At 39.4% G+C, this 23,479-nt stretch overlaps 1 protein-coding gene across 1 annotated transcript in view; it reads left to right on the forward strand.

The window, feature by feature from the left end:
• ANOS1 (anosmin 1) overlaps nucleotides 1-23,479 on the forward strand; it is a 178,537-nt gene that overhangs the window by 121,412 nt on the left and 33,646 nt on the right. The window contains exons 6-8 of the mRNA XM_065423031.1: nucleotides 2,316-2,445; nucleotides 18,987-19,192; nucleotides 22,219-22,363. Coding sequence (XP_065279103.1) covers nucleotides 2,316-2,445; nucleotides 18,987-19,192; nucleotides 22,219-22,363 — 481 coding nt within the window. The remainder of the gene's footprint in view (nucleotides 1-2,315; nucleotides 2,446-18,986; nucleotides 19,193-22,218; nucleotides 22,364-23,479) is intronic.

Consider the following 23,479-nt stretch of genomic DNA (forward strand, 5'->3'; position numbering starts at 1 on the left):
CCTGGAAACCCGAGTTGGGAAGGGAAGGTATTGTGTCTATTTTTGTCTGGGTTGGACGGGGTGCAACTCAAAATTGTAACGCAAAGCGGCTCAAAAAGGTTGAAAACCGCTGTTCTAGGAATTATTTTGGGGGAAGTTCTTTGGCCTGTGTTACACAGGAGGCCAGACCAGATGATCACAATGTTCCCTTCTGGCCTCGGAATGTATGAAGCTGGAGGAGACGTGGAGCAAACACACACAGACTTTGCCTCCTCCGGGGCACTTGCCATTACAGGTTTCACAGCAACTCAGCAATGGATCTGATACTCGGAAGATGGATTAATGGGAAATAGATCTTGTCAAACTAATTTGATACCCCTTTTTTATTAGATTACAACTTTGGTTGACAAAGGCAATAGTGTTGATGTAAGATTTCTACAAGGCATTTGATTTGGCACCACACATTTTGATTAAGAAACTAGAATGATACAAATTCAAAACAGCATGCATTAAGTGGATTAAAAACTGGCCAAAAGATAGGTCTCAAACTGTAAATGTAAACAAGGAATCATCATTGAATGGGTGTTTCTAGGTGGATCCGATAGGGATCACTTCTTGGCCCTACACTCTTCAACATTTTTATCAATGACCTGGAAAAAAAAACATAACTGAGAGTTTGCAGATAACACAAAGATTGGGGGAGTGGTAAATAATGAAGAGGAGAGGTCACTGACACAGAGCAATACGTATTGTTTGGTAAGTTGGGTACAAGCAAACAATATATGTTTCAGTACGGTGAAATGTAAATGTATAGGTCTAGGCATAGAGAATGCAGGCCATACTTATATGGTGGGGGGACTCAATCCAGGGAAAGAGTGACTCTGAAAAAGACTTGGGAGTCACAGTGTATGATCAGGTGAACATGAGCTTCCAGTGCTACACTGTGGCCAAATGGACTAATGCAATCCTTGGATGAATAAATAGGGGAATCTTTAGTAGCGGTAGAGAGGTTATTTTACCCTTGTATTTGGCACTGGTGCGACCGCTGCTGGAATACTGTGTCCAGTTCTGGTGCTGACAATTGTTGAAAAATTATAAAGGGTTCAGAAAACAGCCATGAAAATGATTAAAGGATAGGAAAACATGCCTTATAGTGAAAGACACAAGGAGCTCAATCTATGTATCTTATCTAAGAGGTTAAGAGGTGACTTGATCACGGTAATAAATAGCCACGTAGGGGATAGAGATGTGATTATAGAGGTCTCTTCACTCTAGCAGACAAAGATATAACAAGATCCAATGGCTGGAAGTTGAAGCTAGACTTGAAATAAGGTGCAAGCTTTTTAAGAATAAAGGTATATTTTAAGGGTAATTAATCATTTGAACAACTTATCAAGGGTTGTGATGAATTCTCCATCACTGGAAATTTTTAAATCAAGATTGGATGTTTTTCCAAAGGATGTGGTCTACAGACGCTCCCTGGGTTATGCAAACCCGACTTATGGAAATCCACACTTACGGAAAAAGTTCCGCTTCTGTATTCAAACTAGAATTAATTCAAGGAATTTCTATGGTTTGTGTTATGCAGGAGATCAGACTAGATGATTGCAATGGTCCCTTCTGACCTTATAATCTGTGAGTCTGTGAAGATCCTCTGTAAAAATGGGTCCAGGATGCAGCCATATCTGGGGCAAATAGGATGGCTACAGTGGAGCCTCACTTTCAGGAACCAGGTGGATGGCCACTTTCCACACAGAAAGAAGGGTCTGCCTCCTATGCATTCCTAAGGATCTGTAGTGTTTTTGGATAGGCCTCAAAGTTTATTCTTCTTGAAACAATCCTGCTCTATCTCTGCAAGGAGATCCTTATGGAGATTTCCTCCCCCTGAACTGATTTCCACGGTAATTATCATTGGAAAACATTTCCATCTGGTTCCCCTGAATGTATATAGGTGTAGTGGAGACCAGAATCTTGCCCACTTAAGTCACAAGTGAAAGTAAGCTGTGTTACTTAAGCTGATTTTTGAGGGATATTTAAAAATAATAATAATAAAAACCCACACTGTTTTGTACAGTTTAGCATGTTCAGAAGCCTTTGCTCAGAATTGTAGGTGTGTTGCAGTTCAGGACTAAGGTGGGCTGGCAGAGCAATGTGCGGTAGTTTGCATGGAATCTGCCAGCACTTATGATTTCACAATTTTATGCAACAATTTCTCCAGTGTCCTCAACCTCAAAAACCCTACTGAATAAGCTAACTGTGCATCAGAAGATGTGAGATAGTAAGATTAACATTTCAGAATAAACGGAGTCAGTGTGTTATGACATTTTTCCCACCAGACTACAGAGGAGAGAGTACAACTGTCTGACATAAGACCCAGCAGGTGGTACCAGTTCCGAGTGGCGGCCGTTAATGTGCATGGGACAAGAAGCTTCACAGCACCCAGCAAGCACTTCCGCTCCTCTAAAGGTTTGTATTCATTTCCTCCATCTCACGCTCATCTTGACTACACCCGGAACGCAACCCAATCTTCTTAATATTTTTGTTGTAGATTTTTAACTGGTGGGTTGTCTGCATTTAGTCATTAGCTTAAGGAATGGCCCAGATTTGACTGAAGTTATTACATAAATTAAAGGTTAAGGATGCCAGGATTCTTTTATCTGCAAGGGGTCTCAGAATTAAAGAACCTTCTCTCGTGTCCTTTCAACACAGCTAGTATGAGAACTGAAGTTCTCCTGACCACATGATACTGAATGTCAAACATGAAAGAATTGAGGTCTCAACATATGCTGTTGCAAGTAGTTTCAATATTTGTTATTTTCATAGGGAATATATTCCTGCCATTTGCTGGACAGACAGTATCACATAATTTTGTTGGTTGTGTTCAAGCAATTGTAGCACCAGTAATTTGACTTAGTTCTGCTTCTCTGTGCATGCCCTTCACATGGTTTCTGCCACCATCAAAAAGCATAAATGTCAAGCAGACTTTTTACTCTGAAGAGGGAGAAGTGCTAGAAATTTCATGAACTCTACTAGAGACTGTTATTTCTATTTGCTTTTATATAAAAGGCACTCAGGTGGTGATGCGTGGCAGTATAAATCCCTAAGATAGACAGACTTTCTGTTCATTTCGGCAATAGGTGACACAAATCTTTAGTGATGTTAGATGCAGCACACTTCAAGAATCATATGCGTTTCTATTTCTGTATGTGTTATGAACATCAACATTCTGAAGGTATCAGAACTCCAATGGAGAAGGTGGGAGCAAATATTCAGCATGTTACATGGAGAAATAATCAAGCAATTATGGTCACAGTAATCAGCTATTACTCAATGTCTCAGTGTGTACTTTTTTATTACTTGCCACCTTGACACTCATTGTATACCACACAGGTAAACTGCTCAGTCCAGATCCTTCCTGGCCACAGCTCAGCAGCTTTCAGCAGGCAACAGAAATGACATCCCTTTCCCCAATGAGCTAAAAGAGTAAATGTAGAGCTAACATGTAAAATGCATGAAGAGTTCCTGAACAGTTTTAGTTTCAGGGATTGGAATAGAGCCTCTCTTCTGCATATGGTAGGCTAAACCTGGTTAGAGAAGTGAAGGGAAGAGGTGTGAGAAAATTGAGGAATGGAGATAGGGAAAAGGAAGATGTTTCATCTGTGATGGCAACTTTGGTAGGAATAATGGAAATACAGACACACTGTGAGGAATGAAAAAGGAGGAGAAAAAGCTTCCAAGGGGAGAGGAGGAGGAGAAATGGAATAAAAAAAAAGGAATGAAAGATAGATGGAAGAATGAGGGTCAATTGGGAAAATGAGGGAGAGAATGTCACACTCCCATTTACCCCCATTGACTAATGTGGCTCTTGGTGATGTCCCCCAAGCTGGAATTTAGCCCCTGGTCCAAAGTCAATAAGTTCGCTGACTTATCCCAACACAACCTATTACAAACTCTCAATTGTTATACTATTTTCTCAAGATGTATTAACTTTAATTGTAATTTTACAAAACACATTAGGAAGTTTAATAAAATGCTATGAAAAGGGGCATGTTAATTAATTTCTTTTCTGAGTCCCTTTAGAGTAAATGGGACTTTTGCATGTATAATTCACGTAATGTTTTACCAATGGACTCTGCAGTGTTATATATAATTTAAAGGTAGTTGTATAAAAGAAATAGCTGATGTGGACCATTGATAATGGACCTTTTAATTTTTGGACTCTGGTTTGGAATTAGTATAGTTTAATAAAGCCCAGCAGCTACCAACATGGTCACAGTTAACAAAGACATGTACTATTGTTGGCAATTTTGGTAAATAAACCAGAGCGAAAGGGTATGAGGACTGAATGAATGCCTTATTACTGCTAAAGATGGTCTCTGCCTGTCAGGGTTGAGGCATATTGATAGATAGTTTTCAAAGCCACTGTCCATCCTCACCATTCTGTGAATAAATAAGACTTCATTTTCTAGTTCTGGCACCTTTTGAGTTCACCAAGTTCACCAATAAGAAAGTTTAAATGAAAAAATAACTAGAAGACGACTTTTTTCTGTTTTTCTTTTAGCATAAACTGCTATGTGTCCTATAAGAGGAGAAGATATGCTATTGTATTGGATACCTTGGATCTACAGATGTGCACAGAGTCTATCGTGATGAGGGCTATGTATACCTAGACAGATGGATAAACAGATAGACAATAGTCAAAAGTTCTCAATTAATTTAACTATTGGAAAAGTGATGTTATTCATTATAACTATACTAAGGTCTTGAGCTTTTGCAGGTGGCCCTTATGTGATTGAACATCCACTAACATGAGATTAAGGCCCAGGTTTTGGCAGTATTGCAGTGTAGGTTGGGGATGTATTGGGTTTTCTTTCTTTTTTTGCAACATTTCTATACCAGCAATTTTTTTTAGAATAGATGTAGCTGTACTGGCATGAAAGTGCTGGTATAGATTATTTTACTTGTTCAACTGGTATAAGTTATACTGGCACAGGCACTTTTTTGCTGGTATAACTTCATCTGCAATAGGATTTTTCTGTGTAGCTATAATGGGATAGTTGAACCAAAAAACCTTTTCTTGTGTAGACTAGGTCTAAAAGTCGTGCCATCTCATCAAGGTGCAGATGTCTGTCAGTAGCAAACTACTAGTGGCTAGGGCAGCAGTATGTTGGTCTATTTTCTGAAGTAATTTTTTTTTCCTGGGGTAGCAAATGTAACAAGTTGATTTTTCTCTGACTACATTCATGCTTCTTTATACCACACCTCAATTATTTGTTTGGATTTTGTTAGTCTGGACAAATATTCTGTCTGCCGGGATGCAATTTGAAGCTGTAATTGTAATTGAAGATGTAACATATTAACAATGAAGTTTTGGCTTTTGCATGGCATTTTCGGGCAGGATTTGTAGTAAGTTCTAACACGTTTCTTCACTCCATAGTGTGCTAGCCCCAGGAACATATGACCCTAAATACCCAAATTGAAAATGACCACATTTTAGATAGTTGGAGCCTCCTATTTTCGGCAGCCTACCCATCTGCCCCTCCCCAGCACTTGCATATATAACCTACTATTCCTGGTTGTTTTGTTGGCAGAAAGAGCCCTAAGAATTCTGTGACAAGGACAGCTAAAGCCTGGAACAATTTTTACGTTCTGTTACAGAAGAAACTAAAATAATTGGCATCTTTATAGCAGCAAAAAGTATAATCAACCTTGTTCAAAAGGTTATAGTAACCCTCACAAGTAACTATTTTCTAGGCTAAACTGCAGTCCTCAACAAAGAAATGTGAATTGCCATGCAAGCAGTAGAGAATAGTTAGTTGATCAACTCCTTAGTCAACTTTCTCTCTCTTCAGGAATTTATATAATTATTATTCAGGGCTGCTGGCACTTTTTGTGGCTATGACAACATCTGTGCCACATTCACAAGTCCAGTAAGAAATATTTGAGGTTTCCCTCCACAAGAAAGACATATGTATAGGAGCATGGTCATATATAATAATAGTACCAATGCCACAATCAGTAACAGAATTCATCATCTTGTGCCACTAAGAAATGGTCCAACATTGAATTTGTTGGATTAGCTGCAGAAAAAAACAAAACCCTATGCTCTTTGGCTATAGGATTGCCCAGTCTCCTCAAATCAGCCTAAATCAACCCTGTATGTATGAAGTACCTGATGAGTATTAGTGGTTTTATATGGAGATGGAGAAGATTTATCAAGGACTGGATCTAGAGTTTCATTAAAGTCTCCAACTATAATAATAGGATGAAGGCCCATGTCATTTACACTCATGAAAATATTTGGGATCATCCCGGTTTGTCCTGTGGAGACTGGCAAAGATGATTTTAGAATTGTCAATTTCAGCCACGAGAACAGTAAATCTAACCTCACTGTCAGATATTATCCTCAGAATATTAATATTAAACTTTCTATGTATTAGTATGACAACACCCTTAGCTTTAGAATAAAAGCAAACAAGAAACATAGAGGCCTATCCAAGCTTTATTCAGTTTACAAGCTTCATGTTCTGTCAGATGTGTCTCCTGGAACATAACAATGGCATCATTCTCTTTTTTTAAGCATTGCATATTTTTTTCTCTTTTAACAGGGTTATTAAAATCCTTTAAATTCCAGGAGACACGTTTAGTTATCGGAGCCATCATTGTTAAAATCTACCGGGTAAAATATAAGGTCACTTTGTGAATAAATGAAATAGCAAAATTTCCTGAGTGGCATACAGTTCTTGCATAGCTAAGCAGCAAAAATTATATAATCCAGGGATAGGGTGTCACTTCCCAATACCTATTCTACAAGAGTAGGAATGAAATTCCTAGCATTGGACAGTAACAGGATGGTGGCAGAAAGAGACATTAAATAAGTGAAATAACATGGAAAAGATAGTGGAGAGAGAAATGCACATTAGTACCGTACAATCAAAAAAAGAGCAATCTGGGTAAACAGTCTAAAAACACACACGACACCCAGAGGGGGCTGCTGGATCAGGTGAAACTTGGGATCCTCATAGCCCCTGGGGCCCCAAACAATACTATAGTAATCACTTATTACCAATAGAATCTTGATACATTAGTCCATAAGGAAGCACCATCTAATAAAGCAATGATTTTTATATAATAAATATATAATATATTATATAATATATATAAAAATCATTGCTTTATTAGATGGTGCTTCCTTATGGACTAATGTATCAAGATTCTACTGGTAATAAGTGATTTTATATATATATATAACTAATGAAATGATAAATTTTACATCGAAGTTCCTTTCCCATGAGTTAAGGCAATAGGAAGTAAATTGATAATAACCCTTTAACTCTTCAACTCGAGAGAGAGAGAGAAAAAAACAAGAACTAACATCAATATGAACCAGTGCCCATCAACTTTTTTAGAGCAGTCGTATAAGATCTCAGAGAGCAATACATAAATTCTGTATAATCGGAGCATTCCATAGATGTCTCCTCTTGCAAGAAAAGAGCTTGCATTTTTCTGCCTCCTGAGAGGAACTGAATGATACTGTCTTCTCACCACTGTTAATATGGAGTTTTTTCATGTATTTAACAAAATACTTCAAGTCCATCTTCCCAGCCAATGGTTTTGTTTGGTTAAAAGCTGACCTCACTGGAACCACATCACAGGCATAATCGTGAAAGAGCAGTATTTTAATTGCTGGTTCTCCCCATAACAGCTCCTTTTTTCTCTGGATTTCTGCAAAATAAGCTCCTTAGTGGTAAACTTCATGAACTTCACAATCAATGCTCTAGGCCAACCACCTGGAGCTGACTGGGGACAAGGGCCTGGTGTGCCCCTTCTATATCAAACCAAAAATCTACTGGCAGATCCAACAATTTAATAGTTTAGGGACAAATTTGGAAGGTTTACTTTTCTCTGTTCCCTCAGAGAATCCTGATGTTACATCATTGTGAGTGGCTTTCTAGATCCAATAGTTAGGTCTTAATAGTCCTGATATCATAACAGTTCTTCATAACCTGTAATTTGTTCTCTCTGAAATCATCTTCTACTTCAGAAATTCTGTGTTCTGCTTCACCCATCCTTCTGGTTAGAGCTTCAGTGCACTCTGAATTTCAGTCATGGTGGGCTGTAGGGTGGAAACTGTAGATTTAATTTCAACAGTATCCATGGCCACCTGTGTTCCATCAGGTTCAGGCACCAATTTGTTTGTAGAAGGGAGGCAGACACATCTTCTCTGTTTTTTTGGTGCTTTTTGGATTTGGAGAAGGCGATGTGGTGCTAGAGGGCACCTTGGAGGTTGCAATAGTTGGGCGCAATATTTCTTAGGGGCTTTAGGGGACCATGTTTGGGGATTCCCCGGGGGCCACTTCAGAGTTCAGGCAACCTGCATCCACCTGGGACACAGTGCCCTCTGGGGTCCTCCACCTTCTTGTTCTTAAAAAACAGAACAAAACTAAACAAAAAACTGCTTATTCCATGAAGCATTCCAATGATAATGACCCTTAACCAGGGGTTCCCAAACTTGGTTCGCGGCTTGTTCAGGGTAAGCCCCTGGCTGGCCGTGAGACACTTTGTTTATACGGCTGCTCGCAGCTCCCAGGGGCCGCAGTTCGCCGTTCCCGGCCACTGGGAGCTGAGAGCGGCTGTACCTGCGCACGCTCAGCTAAACAAAGTGTCTCGTGGCCCACCAGGGGCTTACCCTGAACAAGCCGCGAACCAAGTTTGGGAACCCCTGCCCTAGACCATTTTGAGTCTATTCGGTTTGATTTTATAACACGTAGTCTCTGCTACCTTTCTATTGTAAGGACTTGAGGACAGGAACTCGGTAGTTTGGCATCAGCTCACTTATTTGTTTATGACACTATATGAATAATAAATAATATTTCTTATTACACTCAGGTAATCAGTGACCTCATTGGAGATAACAACAATCATAAAATATTCAGAATGCTAAAAAGGAGCAGCTGTTTTTTGTGTGTGCTTGTTTTTTTCCAGATAAAGGGTTCAAGTGCGGCCAATATGCATGGCTTTGCATTGGGAGTGGAGTGAAGCTGCATTGCTCCAGGGGGAACTCCTTAAGGGATTGTGCCACAGAAAGTAAAAAATCCCTCCCTGAGGTACTTGTCTGGGTGAGAGAATGCCCAGATCTTTAGGACAAGGACTGTCATTTTGTACAGCACTTAGTACCCCAGTCATGGACCATGGGGTCCTGGTCCATGACTGGGGTGTTGCAATACAAATAATAATGATCAGAATGATGCTCCCCAAGAGAGCTGATTTAGAAATTTTGAATTTTTGACTTATTTTTTTGCCATCTTTTGCTCATTTGAGTGACTAATATTTTCCAAAACAAAAGATTTTCTCAAATAAACAAAATCATAAACAAAAAAAACAAAATCATTTTTTCCCCTCACATGTTGACTGGTTCTGCTCCCCACTCTGTGCCACTGGGCTCTGGAATGGGAAGGAGGAGGGCTCCTTGGGAGGCAGCAGTCCCTGTGCTCCATTACTGTGTCTGTCTGGGGGCAGAAGATTGCAGAAAGCTACTTGTGCCCAAACCCAACTTGTGTGGATGTTCAGTTACCTGCCTGAAAGGTGCTTGGTGCCAATGATATGACTTGTTAGTCAGTGACATAGTATGAAATTCACTTAACAGAAGTAACAAAAGTGCATTTGGGTCAGTGTTTTGAGGCTCCAGTTGTGTAGTACTAACCTAATCCTGCTTTGTATACAGTGGAGGTTTAGTGTCTCAAGAACAGGGGTTGCAGTTAACTGGAGGGATCAACATTAAACATTGACATGTAATACATTTATTTTTCAAGCCTATTCCTAGATTAATGTGCCATTTTCCTAAGCAAAAAGAGGCTATATAGGTCATCAAACACACACACAAACAGCCAAAACACTCTCCCTCTGCTAGTGGCTTTTGTCTTCATCATGAAGGCAGTTACTACCGTACACAGTATAAATTACCAAGAAAAAGGAAGCAGACAACATTGTTTTCACAGCACATTAGTACCATGCTGGATGTGATTTCATGCATACATTACTAAGTGTTAGTAAAACCAGAACAGACACCCATTCCCAGCAATAAAACTCTTTCTGTTGCTCCTATGAGACCAATGATTTTTTTATACTGTTGCACAGCTGGTTTATGTGTGCCATTTCCAATGGGCAAAACGGATCCCTCGGCATATGCCTTGGAACTGTTTAATAGCTAGAAACTTGTCTGTGATGCAGCTTCAACAGTTCTGTAAAGACTTACAAGGTATAATGTTTAAAAGACAGTGTTTGGTGTTCCATTATATATATATGTGAAGTGAAAAAAGGTCCTAAATTAGAACCAAACTTTCTCTGATTATTACAATTCATAAGGAGAATTCCAAGTTCTAGTGTCCTTTTTCCTCTATGACATGCAGTACAATTCATTTATTCATTATGCTCATTACACATTAAGCAGTTGCCAAGTTTTGACCAAGAAATGGTTGCATTTTGGTAATGGATGAAGTGATCCCGCTGCATAGTTTGTATGTATTGGTTTGTTATGGTTGCAAAGTGCTTTTGGATGTAAGGTGGTTTTCAATATAGTAAAGATAATTAATATAGCAATACTTTTTTTTAATTATTCAGAATATGGGGGAGGAGGTAGTTAAACAGCAAGGATTCCTCTTTTGGGGAATATGGGGACAAAGTTTTCCATGTGAAGGCAGAGTAACCAGCAACACAGGAATTTAACTCCTTTGGGTATACACAGGCCAGATATGGTGCAGACAAATGCAGTATTTGCCCAATGTGCTGTGACGGTGACCTCAGCCTTGACCTAATGAAGCTATCATTTCTAGGGGTGAGAAGTGATTTACGTGTCATGTTGCTTAGCCCAGAACTATTTCCAGATCGAGGATAGGTCTGTGTGCCAAATTCAAGTATATATGATGATTTATTTTTTTTACTTGAACTACAGTACTCACCACAAAGGAAAGAGTTGCAAACAATGATATCAGTCTTTCTGCAATGAAAAGGTTTGATTTTGCCCTTAGCTAAGCACATGCTTATGCAACAACAGTAATAAAAATAGGCATTTGAGAAACTCCAAAACTGGAATTATAAAATATTGTCATCTTCCAAAGAGGTATCAAGACAAAATGCACCTATCTAATTTATATTTTAAATGATCAGTAAAAGGGGTTAATGAAGTGTAACTATAACGTAACAGGTAGGGTGACCATACGTCCCGTTTTGGCCGGGACAGTCCCTTTTTTAAGCCCTGTCCTGGCCGTCCCAATTTTTTTGGCAAAACTGGGCATTTGTCCCACTTGCTCTTGCCAACTGATCATCAGTTGGCAAGAGCAAACTGGACAAATCCACAGTCTTGGCAAAAAAGTGGGTGTGACCCCTTGCAGGGCACAGAGGAATGTGTGGGGGAGGGAGGGGCAAGCGGCAATGCCAGCCCTGCACGAGAGGGAGGGCTCGGGAGAGCAGCTTGGGCCGTGCCGGCCCTGCGCAGGCTGGTGGTGGGGGGTGGGGGGGTGTCTCGAATCAGTCCAGCATGTAGGGAGGAGAAGGGGGTGGTGGGCCAGCCCCAGGTGGTATCCCGTTTACCCTTTGGGAAAATATGGTTACCCTAGTAACAGGTTAGCATCGTAGTCACATTAATCAGTATTTTGTTTCTGTAGAACTATATAAGCTTTTGCATTATTTTGATACAAAATTTCTTTGCCACTAGCATTTGCCTTGATGTACAAACCATGATATGACTTGTCAGCGCCCGGTAGAAGCATAACATTTTCATTCAATAATGCAATAGTAAAAGAAAGAATATGAAAAAAGTGTTATCAGATAATTGGGGAACACATTATTAGGGAAGAACACTCTGGTGGGGCTATTACAATGTTAGTTCTGTATTTGATATTTAAGAAGTTTGTTTTACCTGACACTTTCTTTATCTGTGTTCACAGTACACTATGTCTGGCTTATCCTCTATTGGTTCTCACTTGTGACTTTTGTCTGTGAAATAAAAACCTTTTAAATCACAGAAAAGCGGGAGATTCCCAAATATTTGGACTTTTATGGAGGTAGTTTTGTCAGTTGTAGTAGTGATGAGTGTCATAGAAATGTCTATAAATAAAATTAGGTACCAGTATTTGCATGTAAAGACATTAGACAAAGTAATGATATGTTAGCTTTAAATAAAATGGAACAGATCCTCCGCTGGCGTAAATTGTCATCATTCCATTGATTTCAATAGACTCCATTGACTTAAATGGAGGTATGACAAATTATAACAGCTGGAATTCTGTACCTACATCACAATCTCAGGAAATATTCCCCACCTCCAGGCAATATTTTATTGCTACTGTCCAAACAGACAGTATTCATATTGCCTTCAGCCTGCTAATCTGTCTTCACAGGATTTATTCTAATATTCCAAATTTTTAAGCAACTTCAAACAGTGCTATATTTTTAAAAAATCACCAGTCCTGAGAATTTTTACCTCTTTCTCCCTCAAATGTGAAATTTCTCCCCCCAAAAGTCCAAGGACCAGCATGATAAAAATAATTTTAAAAAAAATGTGGTGACATTTTTAGGACCACAAAATAGGTACACAAAAGAGAATACTTGGGAAAAAATATGTGGTGTTGTCACTACTGCTGGCATGTGACTCAGCAGGGTTACATATAAATCCCTTAGAAAAGAAGATTTTTTTCCAGTAACGTAGGACCGGATCCTCAAAGGAATTTAGGTACCTAAATGGAGTTAGGATCTAGGCCTTAGTATTCTGAATGAGTTTTTCATGGAACTCTGAAGAATGGTGTTAACATTCCATTTCAGCAAAAGAACAGCTCTGGTAGCATCTATTCCCATTCAACTCTTCACTTCTTACCAAACGCTTTTCATCACACTGCATGTTTGTTCAGCTGGTCTGTTGGTTTCTGGTAAAGCCAGAGCAAATGTTATTTGGTATAGCAATGTCTTTCACCAACATTTTGTAGTTATAAAAAATATTCTGGGTGAAAACCCAACTCTGTGATTCAATGGGAGTTTTGCCTTTGGCTTCAGTGGGCCAGGATTTCACGCCATATGTTTTCAGTGATGAAATGAAAACATAGGGACATTTCAGGTTTCCTGAAAGTTTCCAGGACACTGGGAGGTATCATGTGAAAAAGGACATACAGTCACTTTACAGGATGGACCAGTTTCTGTTTTGGGTACTGGGAACTTTTCTATACATAAAAATATCCATTACCTGCAGTCCCACCAGGCTAAAAGCAGAAGCTTTATCCAATTGGGAAGGGGAGAGTCCCAGCTTCAAAGGGACACACAACACTTGTTTCTAGCCCTTAATGAGCCGGAGATAACAGATTTTAAAGTTGTCAGAGTTATACATCTAGAGAAGCTATTTCAGTTCATTTTTAGAAGTTTTTTATGAGCTCCCTGAGCCCTCTACAATTGCACTATAAAAATGAAGCCACCCATCTTAATAGGTGAAGGGATAAAAAAATAGTCTCAATAACTTATTTTTTGTATCCTTCCACCTGCAAAGACATACTATGTAAAATACCCTTAAAATAATTCTTCTGTAACATATAGATAATGGTGTCACGTGGTTTACTTGATGCTCACATGAGATGACCTGTATAATTCACCTATGGCTTTGCCGTGATGGGCAATATGATGACGATGATGTTGATTTATTGGTATTATCATAGTGCCTTGAAGCACATCCAACACTCATACTGCTAAAACATTTATTGCTTCTCACACTATCATACAGTAGACAAAATATGTAAAATAAATAGCTAAAACTTTAAGTCAATCAAAGATTTGTCCTTAGTAACACATTCAGAAGTTGGCCCATAGCACTCAAATCATGAAACATATAGTTATGAACCATATATTTTTAATTGATCTCAATAAATTTCCTTGTGATATGACAGTTCTCATGTACAGATTGTTTTAACATATGTAGAAAGTAGACAATAAATTATATTAGAGCACAGTCCCCGACATTAGTTTAAGATTAACTAGGGAAATACATCACTCATAGTTGTTCTCCCAATATACAGAGCTAGATTAATTATATACTTAAGACTGAGGCAGTGGATTCTTCACAGTTAAGGAAGTGACTATCAGGGCAACACTTCACCTGAGGGAAAATGGGAAACTGGTTTCCAAGAGAGCTGAAAGATTTAGAGCAAGTGTGAAGATGTGAGGACTCCTCATTACTAGGGAAAGTAAGATTGAATTGCCTGAGTCCAATAACTCAAGCATACTTGGTAATTTTTATGACCAAAAATGAGGTTGAGTGGAATATGTGAGGAACAGGAGCAGCCATTATTATTTGAAATTCCTTTTTAGTGACAGTAATAAGCCATTCATTATTTCACATCTGCTAATCTTTAAATAGGAAATGCTGTCCTTATTAATTGTGATCATGTCAGTTTGCATCCCCTAAATGATGGGATTTTTCAGTGAGACCATTTATCGTGGGGATTATCTGATGAACTTTCTGTGCCTGGAAAGTTCATTTAACAGCTCATTTACCATTATAAAAACACTCAGGTGAATCACGCAGTAAATGAATGTCTGGTGTCCCTTTTACACACCTCCAGCTTTATTTCTGCTAATAAGTGATGGTTCATTAGGCCTACAGTTCACATGCAAAATGAGTCTTTTCAACCATATTACTTTGTTTGTTATAAGCTAGTAATATACCTTGACATTTGACAAAATGTGTTATTTTAGCTGATATGCTTTTAAATTTTAATGTAAATCTTTCTTGTTTCACTGCTTTACTCTGGATCAAGAACTTCTCTTTTACAGTTCCATAGTGTTTTGATGCTGATGATGTTGGGCTAGAACAAGCATAAAAAATGAAGACAAATTGTCTTGTTTTACTAAAGAGTTTGCCATTTAAAATATTGGCCAAATTCACTCCTTGTATAAGTCAATTGTTTTCATTGTGATGTTGTTTACCTTAATTCAGTCTCCTTGTATCATTATGATACAGTCTTTAATTACATGATCACACACTATTTTTTTCTCAGGGTCTCTGCCTCATTCAGTGCACAGGATGGACCTGCTCTGGAGATGAATCGGGGTGTGTAGTAAAGGAAGTTGTGTGTAGGACCCCAGCTAGGGTGATCAGATGTTCCGTTTTTAAAGGGACAGTCCCATATTTAAGCCCTCCTGTAGGTGTCCCTACTTTTTCTTAAAAATGGGCAAATTGTCCTGTATTTTCAGTTCCCTTCTCCCCCATCAGTACTGGCGGGTCCTGCTGCTGGCCTGATCCCTGCTCACCAGCTGCCCGCCCACCAGCGGTGTGTGTGGGGGTCCAGTGGCTGACGAGGGGGTGGATGTGCAAGGCTTGTGGCGGGGTGAAGATGCAGTGCGCAGGGCCGGCTGCTCCCCCTGCTGGTCCGTCAGCACAGTCCCCGCTGTGTGCTGCTCTTGGCCTGCAGGGCCCTGCCCCCCATCCCGTTTCCGGCTGGCCCAGCCCCCCGGGAAAGCCCAAGACCCCAAGACCCGGGGCCCTGGCCAAGAGGAGCCAAGCCCTGCATGTGCCAAAGCACCGCACAGCACTGGCACGGGGAAGCCTCTCCGCCCCTCAGTCAGGTTCCCTGGGCCCTGGTGCACAATGCAACCTTAGGGCTTAACCCCTTCCTGCCTGTGCTGTAGCTGGGGGACAGGAGGCGGCTGGGTTATGTTGGTGGCCAGCAGCAGCCTGGAGGTGTTAGCTGCCTTTTGACACTGTGTGGACAGGAAGGGACAAACTGCTTCCAGCCACAGGGGATGTGGGGAGAAGAGATGAACTCTGCAAAGACACGGGCCAGGTCATCCTTTCCTCACCCACTCCTCCCTTGAGGCTGGAAACAGCTCACATCCCTTCCCTCCCACACAGTGCCGAAAGGCTGTTGCTGGCCACATTCTTACCCTGCGTGTCCTCCTTTCCTCCCCACACACACACGTGTTGCCTCGGGAAGATGCAGTGCCAGGTATCCGGAGAGCCGGGTCCGTCCCAGGGGCCCAGCCAGGCATGTAGGGAAGAGAGCGCTGGGCAGGAAGGGTTTGGTCGGTCACCCCCCTGTGTGAGAGAGGGGTACGGGAGTGTGTGTGTGTGTGTGACATCCCTCCCCATGTGAACCCTAAAGCCTTAAAGAAGGTAAATAAAAAGAATCCAACTACGCAGTATTTCTTTTTAACAGGGGCTTTGTCAACTCGATGATAATTTTAACATTTGTACTGCATAGTTCTGATTGATTGCCGTTGAACTTGCTTGAATACGAGTAAGTTTACCTGGTGTCCCATAGTCAGTATTGGGAAATATGGTCACCCTAACCCCAGCCTCATTTCTTGCAGAAGTTGGGAAGTGTGTAGTGAATGAGACAGGATTGCAGGAAGAAAAAGGAGGGTCTTCTGGTTAAGGGAGCTGATTGCTGCTCTGGTGAATTGGATTTTATCCCAGCCTCTGCAACAGAGTTCCTAGGTAATGCTGGACAAATCACTTAAACCAAACTTTTCACAGTGGTCACTAATTGTGTGTTCCTCATTTTCTGGCTGCCTGACTTCAGATCCTGGGGTCTGGTTTACAGAAGTGCTGAGCATTCACAGCTGCAACTGAAGTCAATGGGAGTTGTGCTTTGAAGTTATACGGTATTATGTGATGCTAAGTACTCTGAAAAATAGTTCATAGGTATCTCAAATTGGGCATCCAAAATTAATGGATACTTTTGACTTTAATCTCTCTGTGCCTCAGAGAATAAAAGGGAGATAATACCAAGGGTTTTGTGAGGCTAGAACCATTCTGTGCACTGACTGAGGCAGGAGTCCTGTGGAAAGAACAGTATATGATAACGTAATTAAAAACTGTCTTGTAATACATACACACAAGGGAGCCAAATTAAGGTTGCACAGATAACCTTAATTCTGACATTTCCTATCTTTTGAATTCAAATCATATGACTTCCCCATTCCGGCTGCCTGGGTGCCAATAGGAGTGTCACTGGAAGCACAGGAGAGACCGGTTCCCTCCTCTCATTTTCAGTGTCAGGCCCTACACTGGCCCTGAACAGCTGGGGCAGACCTTACAGGGAATGTACTTCTGAGACACTGCCACCCTAGGCACAAGCACGATCACTTGCTCTTTGGGAGTTCAAAGAAATCATTTCAAAGAAAAGATTACCAGGGTTAAACAATGTATTTTCCCCTAGTCTCAGTCTTAGAAACATCTGGACCATTTGGGCTGAAATTTTGCAAAACTATTCAACCTGAGGCAGACACTTGACATGGAAAATTTCAGCCCAAACACTTACAGTTTGGGAAAGTTATAAGCAATTAAAAAGTAAGATCTTATAATGGGAAGTGCCAGGCAACCTTAATAAGCAGTGCTACCAGCCCCACATGTAGTATAGGGTCCTCATAATCAGGACTGCCTCCTAATTCTCTTCTGGGCTCTATCACTGACTTGCTGGCCTATGCCATAGTTTGCCACTCTCTTGGATCTTACTGTCCTAGTTACAGACAGCAGAACTGCCTAAGCTGGACGCCTCTTCTGCATGAAAGAGGGGTTGGTGTTGGTAGGACATGCTTTGAGAGAGTCCTCAGCTTTTGAATTCACTCTCCTGCATGGTGAGGAATAGTCCATATGTTGACCTTGAGGTAAAGCTTGAGGCATGCCCTCTTTACTCAGGCTTTACTCTCTCTCCTGGAGAGAAAGGAATGTGATAAGGGCTGACAGTATTGTAAGGATGTTATAGTTATTTCTGTGGTTATTTTCGGGTTTGGGGGAGGCTGTTTTTTGGCTGTATTTTTAAAATGGTCTTTTTGTTTTGAATTATTTAAATTATTATTTAAATTACAAATCCAAATAAATCTATAAAATGGCTAGAATAGTACTTCCCTACCTCAAAGTGTTGTGAGACTTAATTTATATTCATAAAGCTCTTTGAGATCCTTGAATGAAGATCAAGTATCAGGGGGTAGCCGTGTTAGTCTGTATCTACAAAAACAACAAGGAGTCTGGTGGCACCTTAAAGACTAACAAATTTATTTGGGCATAAGCTTTCGTGGGTAAAAACCTCACTTCACTCTATGCATCCGAAGAAGTGAGGTTTTTACCCACGAAAGCTTATGCCCAAATAAATCTGTTAGTCTTTAAGGTGCCACCAGACTCCTTGTTGTTTTTGAATGAAGATGCTATTGCTGCCTAGATTTTAAGGTGATAGACACATTAGAATTGTGTTGGCTATATAAATCATTGAGTTGATTCATGGGTCCACAAATACAGAGGCAGTTGCAGGATCCACATTACATACCAGAAATTAAAATAGTAGGCCTTGTAAGATGCAAGGATTTGTTCATTGATCTTATTTATTTGAAATAGAATGCATAGATTAGAATGATGAGCATGTAAAGTATTATTAGCTGGCAGGAAAGGAAGAGAGATGTGTCTTTGTTATTTTTACTCTAAGGAAATGCTCAAATAATATGGTGTTGGGCACTGATATCAGAACCTCGAAGGATGGACAGATAGATAGGGACATACATAGATCTTATCTCCTGAGAATTCTCTTAGGATACTGAAGAGAAAAATTCAGTGTTCTACTCTTCATTCCTGGAAGGAAGTTAATTTTTCTCTTGGACCATCTATAAAACATTTTTGTTTTATACAGTTCCTTACATGTGTTTTGTATCTCAGCCAGAAGTAAAACCCGTAATTTAATACTTTTTTTTATTGAACATCATAATAAATGTTGAACAAGACTTGCAGAATAATGGCACAACTAAACCTAATCCCAGAATGTACATTTGAAAAGAGTTTGGATTCCAAGTGGTATAATTTACAAAAGTTGATGAAACATATTCAGTTGTTTTTTAAGAATGAAGCAAACTTTGATGATGATAGCTGGTGTTATGAGTTCAGCAGTTAAATCTATAGAATAGTTACTGAGAAAGGTCATCTTTACTTAATCCATATTACTTCATATTCTTGGGGTTTTTTGTTTTGTTTTTTACTCCAGACCCATCTGCTCCACCAGCCCCAGCTAATCTCAGAATTGCCAACTCCACTACAAATAATGATGGAAGTGTAACTGTAAGGATTATTTGGGATCTCCCAGAAGAACCTGATATCCCAGTTCATCACTACAAAGTCTTCTGGAGCTGGACAGTCAGCAGCAAGTCTGTCATCCCAGCTAAGAAGAAAAGAAGGAAGACTACTGATGGGGTAAGGAGCAAACTGGAAAATGAGGCACAAATGCTCCTAATCAGTCATGGCATATTAAAACATATTTCTGGTTTAAAAAACAAAATTGCGCTGTACCAAATAAATGTGAAGTCACATAAATAAATAGGATGGAAAGGTGTATTCCTTTTAATTTTCAAGAAGATCACTGATAGTTTTATAGCCAGTTTTGCTTTTAGAAATAAGCATTGTTATTGTTCTGTAGATGCTCATTGAAGTCAAAGAGAGGAGCAAGTGCTGATTGACAGCAGAATTGAACCATATATACAGATGGAAATATTTTAAGAGTCTAAATCCAGATAAACTGGAATCTATTGTAGATGTACAATTAATATATAACACTAATTATTTCTCTAACATAAGGCTTATTTTACTGGAAGCCTCTTAATGATGGAATGCTCATTTAATAAAATGTCATCTATAGCATAGTTCTTTCATTATATCAAGGGATCTCTGATATGTTTGCTCATATCAGGGTCATTTCTGATGGATTAGTTACCGTGTAGGTCCAAGATAATAACAAAATCCTTCTTAAATAATCCTACTGTACCAATGCACTGAAATATTTCCATAGGAGAAGTTTTGAATTGATATGTAACACATTGGTTTAATGAAAAACTAGCTGCCGTGATCCCCTTAGGCACATTGCATTTTCTTTTTATAATAGCTTAATAGGTAATAGAAATAGAAACAATTAAAGGCCATGGGCCAGACTCTTGTCTTAGTTACATTAAGAGCAATATACTAGCAATATATTACAGTCCTGATTCTCCACTACATCTGAGAACGTAGTGCAGAGTGTTGGGCCACAGGGAGGTGATTTCAGCTCTCTGATCCTCAGCCACCTGGCCCTAGTGGAAGTGAGAGCAGCAGGGGGTCTACTCTAATTTCCGCTATGACAGAGGATCAGGCATAATGGAGCTCTGTTCCCTGGAATCACTCCCTGGAACACCATTGACACATGCCCCAGTCCCCTCATGCAGATTGGGGGGCACCAGAGTTCCACCAGCAGAGAGTTCCCCTATGCAAGGGCAGTTCACTAGCTATTTCTAGCCATGTTTTACATGACATAAAGTGGACTTAGTGGACCAGAGACTCTGGTTTTATGTGTTATTCTTCAATTCAAAGCCCCATGGTAAAAACACCTAGAAAGGGAGGGTAGCATTCCAGGGTATCTCTGCTGTCTTAGAACCACTGTGTATTCCACTGGGTGACACAGGAGTAGAGCTGGCATATAAAAGGCTGGTAGTGAAGTCTGCAGTTTCCAGGTAAAGTACTATAGGTCAGAGATCTTCAACCAAAGAGGCCCCAATCCCATGGATCCCATGCCAGGTATGTAGTGAGGCTGTCCTTTAAATCACAAAATGAAGGAAATTTGAAATAGAACTGGATCCTTAGTGTTATTTTAATTAAAACCACTTTAGATGTATGAGTAGGAAGTATATTACATCAAGATGTTTTAAGAACGGATAATAAATAATACCTTGTTCTTATATAGCACTTTTCATCAGTAGATCCGAAAGCACTTTACAAAGGATTAAGTATCATTATCTCAGTTTTCCATCATACAAGGTGACACGTTTTTGTTAGTAGATCCGTGTTCTGGCCATCATATACGTTCACAGCTATCATTGAAGCCTATGACAACCAAACACATTCATCCAAAAACAGAGATTAGCCCCTACAATACCTCTGCAGAGAGGTATCTCATTGTGCTTTTTTCTTTTACAGCATACTGTGAAAGCTATAAAGTGATAGTAGTAAAGGGGAACATTCCCTGATGGAACTCCACTGAAGTCAGTTCTAATCAATGACCCATTAAATATTAGAACAACTTTTCTAAAAAACAAAATTGCACATTTCCAGGGATGGAGAGATGTATTCCTCTGATTTGATAATATCACTCTGAAACTTTTTAACCAGTTTTGCTTTTAGAAGTGATCCAGTCCATGCTTTTATGATTACATCTATATAAAGTCAGTGGAGTTGCCAGTAGAGAATTTGGCCTACAGTATTTAAAAATGAAGAGTGCCACCACATGAACTGGGGAAATCAAGAGGCTTAATCAATTTTATATCAATCTCTGAACAAACCAAGTAATGATTGTTAATTTTCAGTACTTTTAGTTAGTACTAACATACTATTTGGTGTTAAATATGACACTGCATAGTTGACACGCCACTCCTAGTTGACACAAGAAAGCTAGAGAAGTAACAAGGAATTCAGAATAAAAACACAGAGTAAAATTTGTGCCTGACGAAATATACAATGGGTGCATTTTTAGGAATAAGTCTATAAAAAATGGAAAGAATTCAAAAAGGCTATGTCTCTTGTTTGCAGTCTTATGGGAATTGGTCTACTTTGTGGATTGTTAACTAGAGAATGAAAATCCAGTTCATGTGCCTCTCCATGCGGTGACATTGGAGAACTGAGTTGTTGTTGGGTTTTTTGTTTGTTTGTTTCTTTTCTTTCTATAACAAAGATGAAACGTACTCTTGTTGGTATTTTAGCAACAGAAGCAAATAGAAAAATATTGTTCAATATACTGCACAGTATGTTCTATCTGTCCTCGGACTAGCTGTCTCTAGACAAAGCTTCCTGTTGCTTAGCTAATCGAGTCTGTCCAGGAGCTGGGAAACACAAAGTTTAGATTTCACTGGCCAAATTCTTTTTGGCATCAGAAAAACTTGTTATACATATAAAAAGAAATTTAGTCTTGGCTTAAACAGCTGATGCCTGTATTTACTAAAGACAGACAAGTTCTGTAGACATCACTAAGTTTAGCATTTTAAAAACAACACAGCAAAACAGAGTCCAAATGAAAGAAAGCATGAAATAAAAATCAAAGAAGAAAGCAAGTTGAGTTCTGGTGAAATTTATAAATAATTCTTTCTCATTCCAACAAGAGTTTTGTGTGCCTAAGACAATAGGCCTGCTTTTAATTTAATAAGAGCCAGTGTTTCAGTGATCCCATAACTGTTCTGCGTGTATATTCTCTTTCATTATAGTCCCAAAATTATGTGGTCCTGGAAGGACTGCAACCCAACAGCAACTACATGGTGGAACTGCAGGCAGTAACATACTGGGGACAAGTACGACTGAAAAGCGCCAAGGTGTCTCTCTATTTCAGCTCAACTCAAACAACTATTAATAGTAAGTAACTGCATCCAATTCCTCTTACGCTCTGTTTTAACTGATGATTTCTCCGATTTAAAACAAACAAACAAAAAAACACCCATTATAGGTGGCTGTATAATAGCATGACTCCGTGGTCTTGGGCAAGTCACTTAACTTTTCTGTCTTCATTTCCCCATCTGTAAATTGGGGCTATAAATCTTATCTACCTCGCCTGTTTTGAAAATTACTTTAAAAAATAAACATGTTAACTATGTGCATATTTGCAAGATCAGAGTCATAGTATTATATTAGTGATAAAATTCCCCCAAATACACATTAAACTTCCCAATAAATAGAGCAGAAGCAAATCCCAGACCACTGGCTTAATGGTACAATTTTCTCTTGCAAAAGTTTTTAAAATGTTGGCAACTTCAAGTAGCCCATAAATTCAGATCTTAGTCCAAATTTATATTTCCTGTGGATTCGGACAAAGGATTGATTTTCCTACTAAGATCTTAAAATATAAAACTGTGTGTCCCTGGTTGACAAGAAGTTAATCACAAACTTGTATCACATGCACAGCACCTACCTTCAAGATGAAGTCTTGAGGTATTAAGTTCTTTCTTAAACTAAACTCATATGCTAAACAATACAGTGGAAAATTCTTTAAATCCCGAGGGGCCTATACTGTGACACTCAAACTTAGTTAAATACTCTTTGAATAATAATTTGTCTAAGGTCAAGGTCACGATTGATCTGCCCTTCCAACTGCTGATGTGTCATCTGATTAACCAGATACAACCACTGATGCTTATGACAGTAATAGTTTTCAGGATTAGAGCACAAACAGTTTCCAAAGTTTGCCATTTTACCCATCTTTGCTCTTCCCATCTTTCATTCCTTTTGCATTAGTTTCCCTTTTACGTTATAAGCAAAATTAAAATTAATCGCAACAGTTTTTCTAACTCTTATATCATTCTGTATTCCAGTACTGAATATTCTGAGTGCTAATGTAGTTGGACCGCTCAGCAAGCATGTTCAGTCTGTTTTGGATACAAATAAGATATATTCTATATATACCTAGATATAAAAGTTGACAAATATGCAAAAAACCCATTATAAACAATGGTGCTTTTGTTTTCCTGAAGCAGG

Source organism: Emys orbicularis, chromosome 1 (genome assembly GCF_028017835.1).
Source record: "Emys orbicularis isolate rEmyOrb1 chromosome 1, rEmyOrb1.hap1, whole genome shotgun sequence".
NCBI classification, from domain to species: domain Eukaryota; kingdom Metazoa; phylum Chordata; order Testudines; family Emydidae; genus Emys; species Emys orbicularis.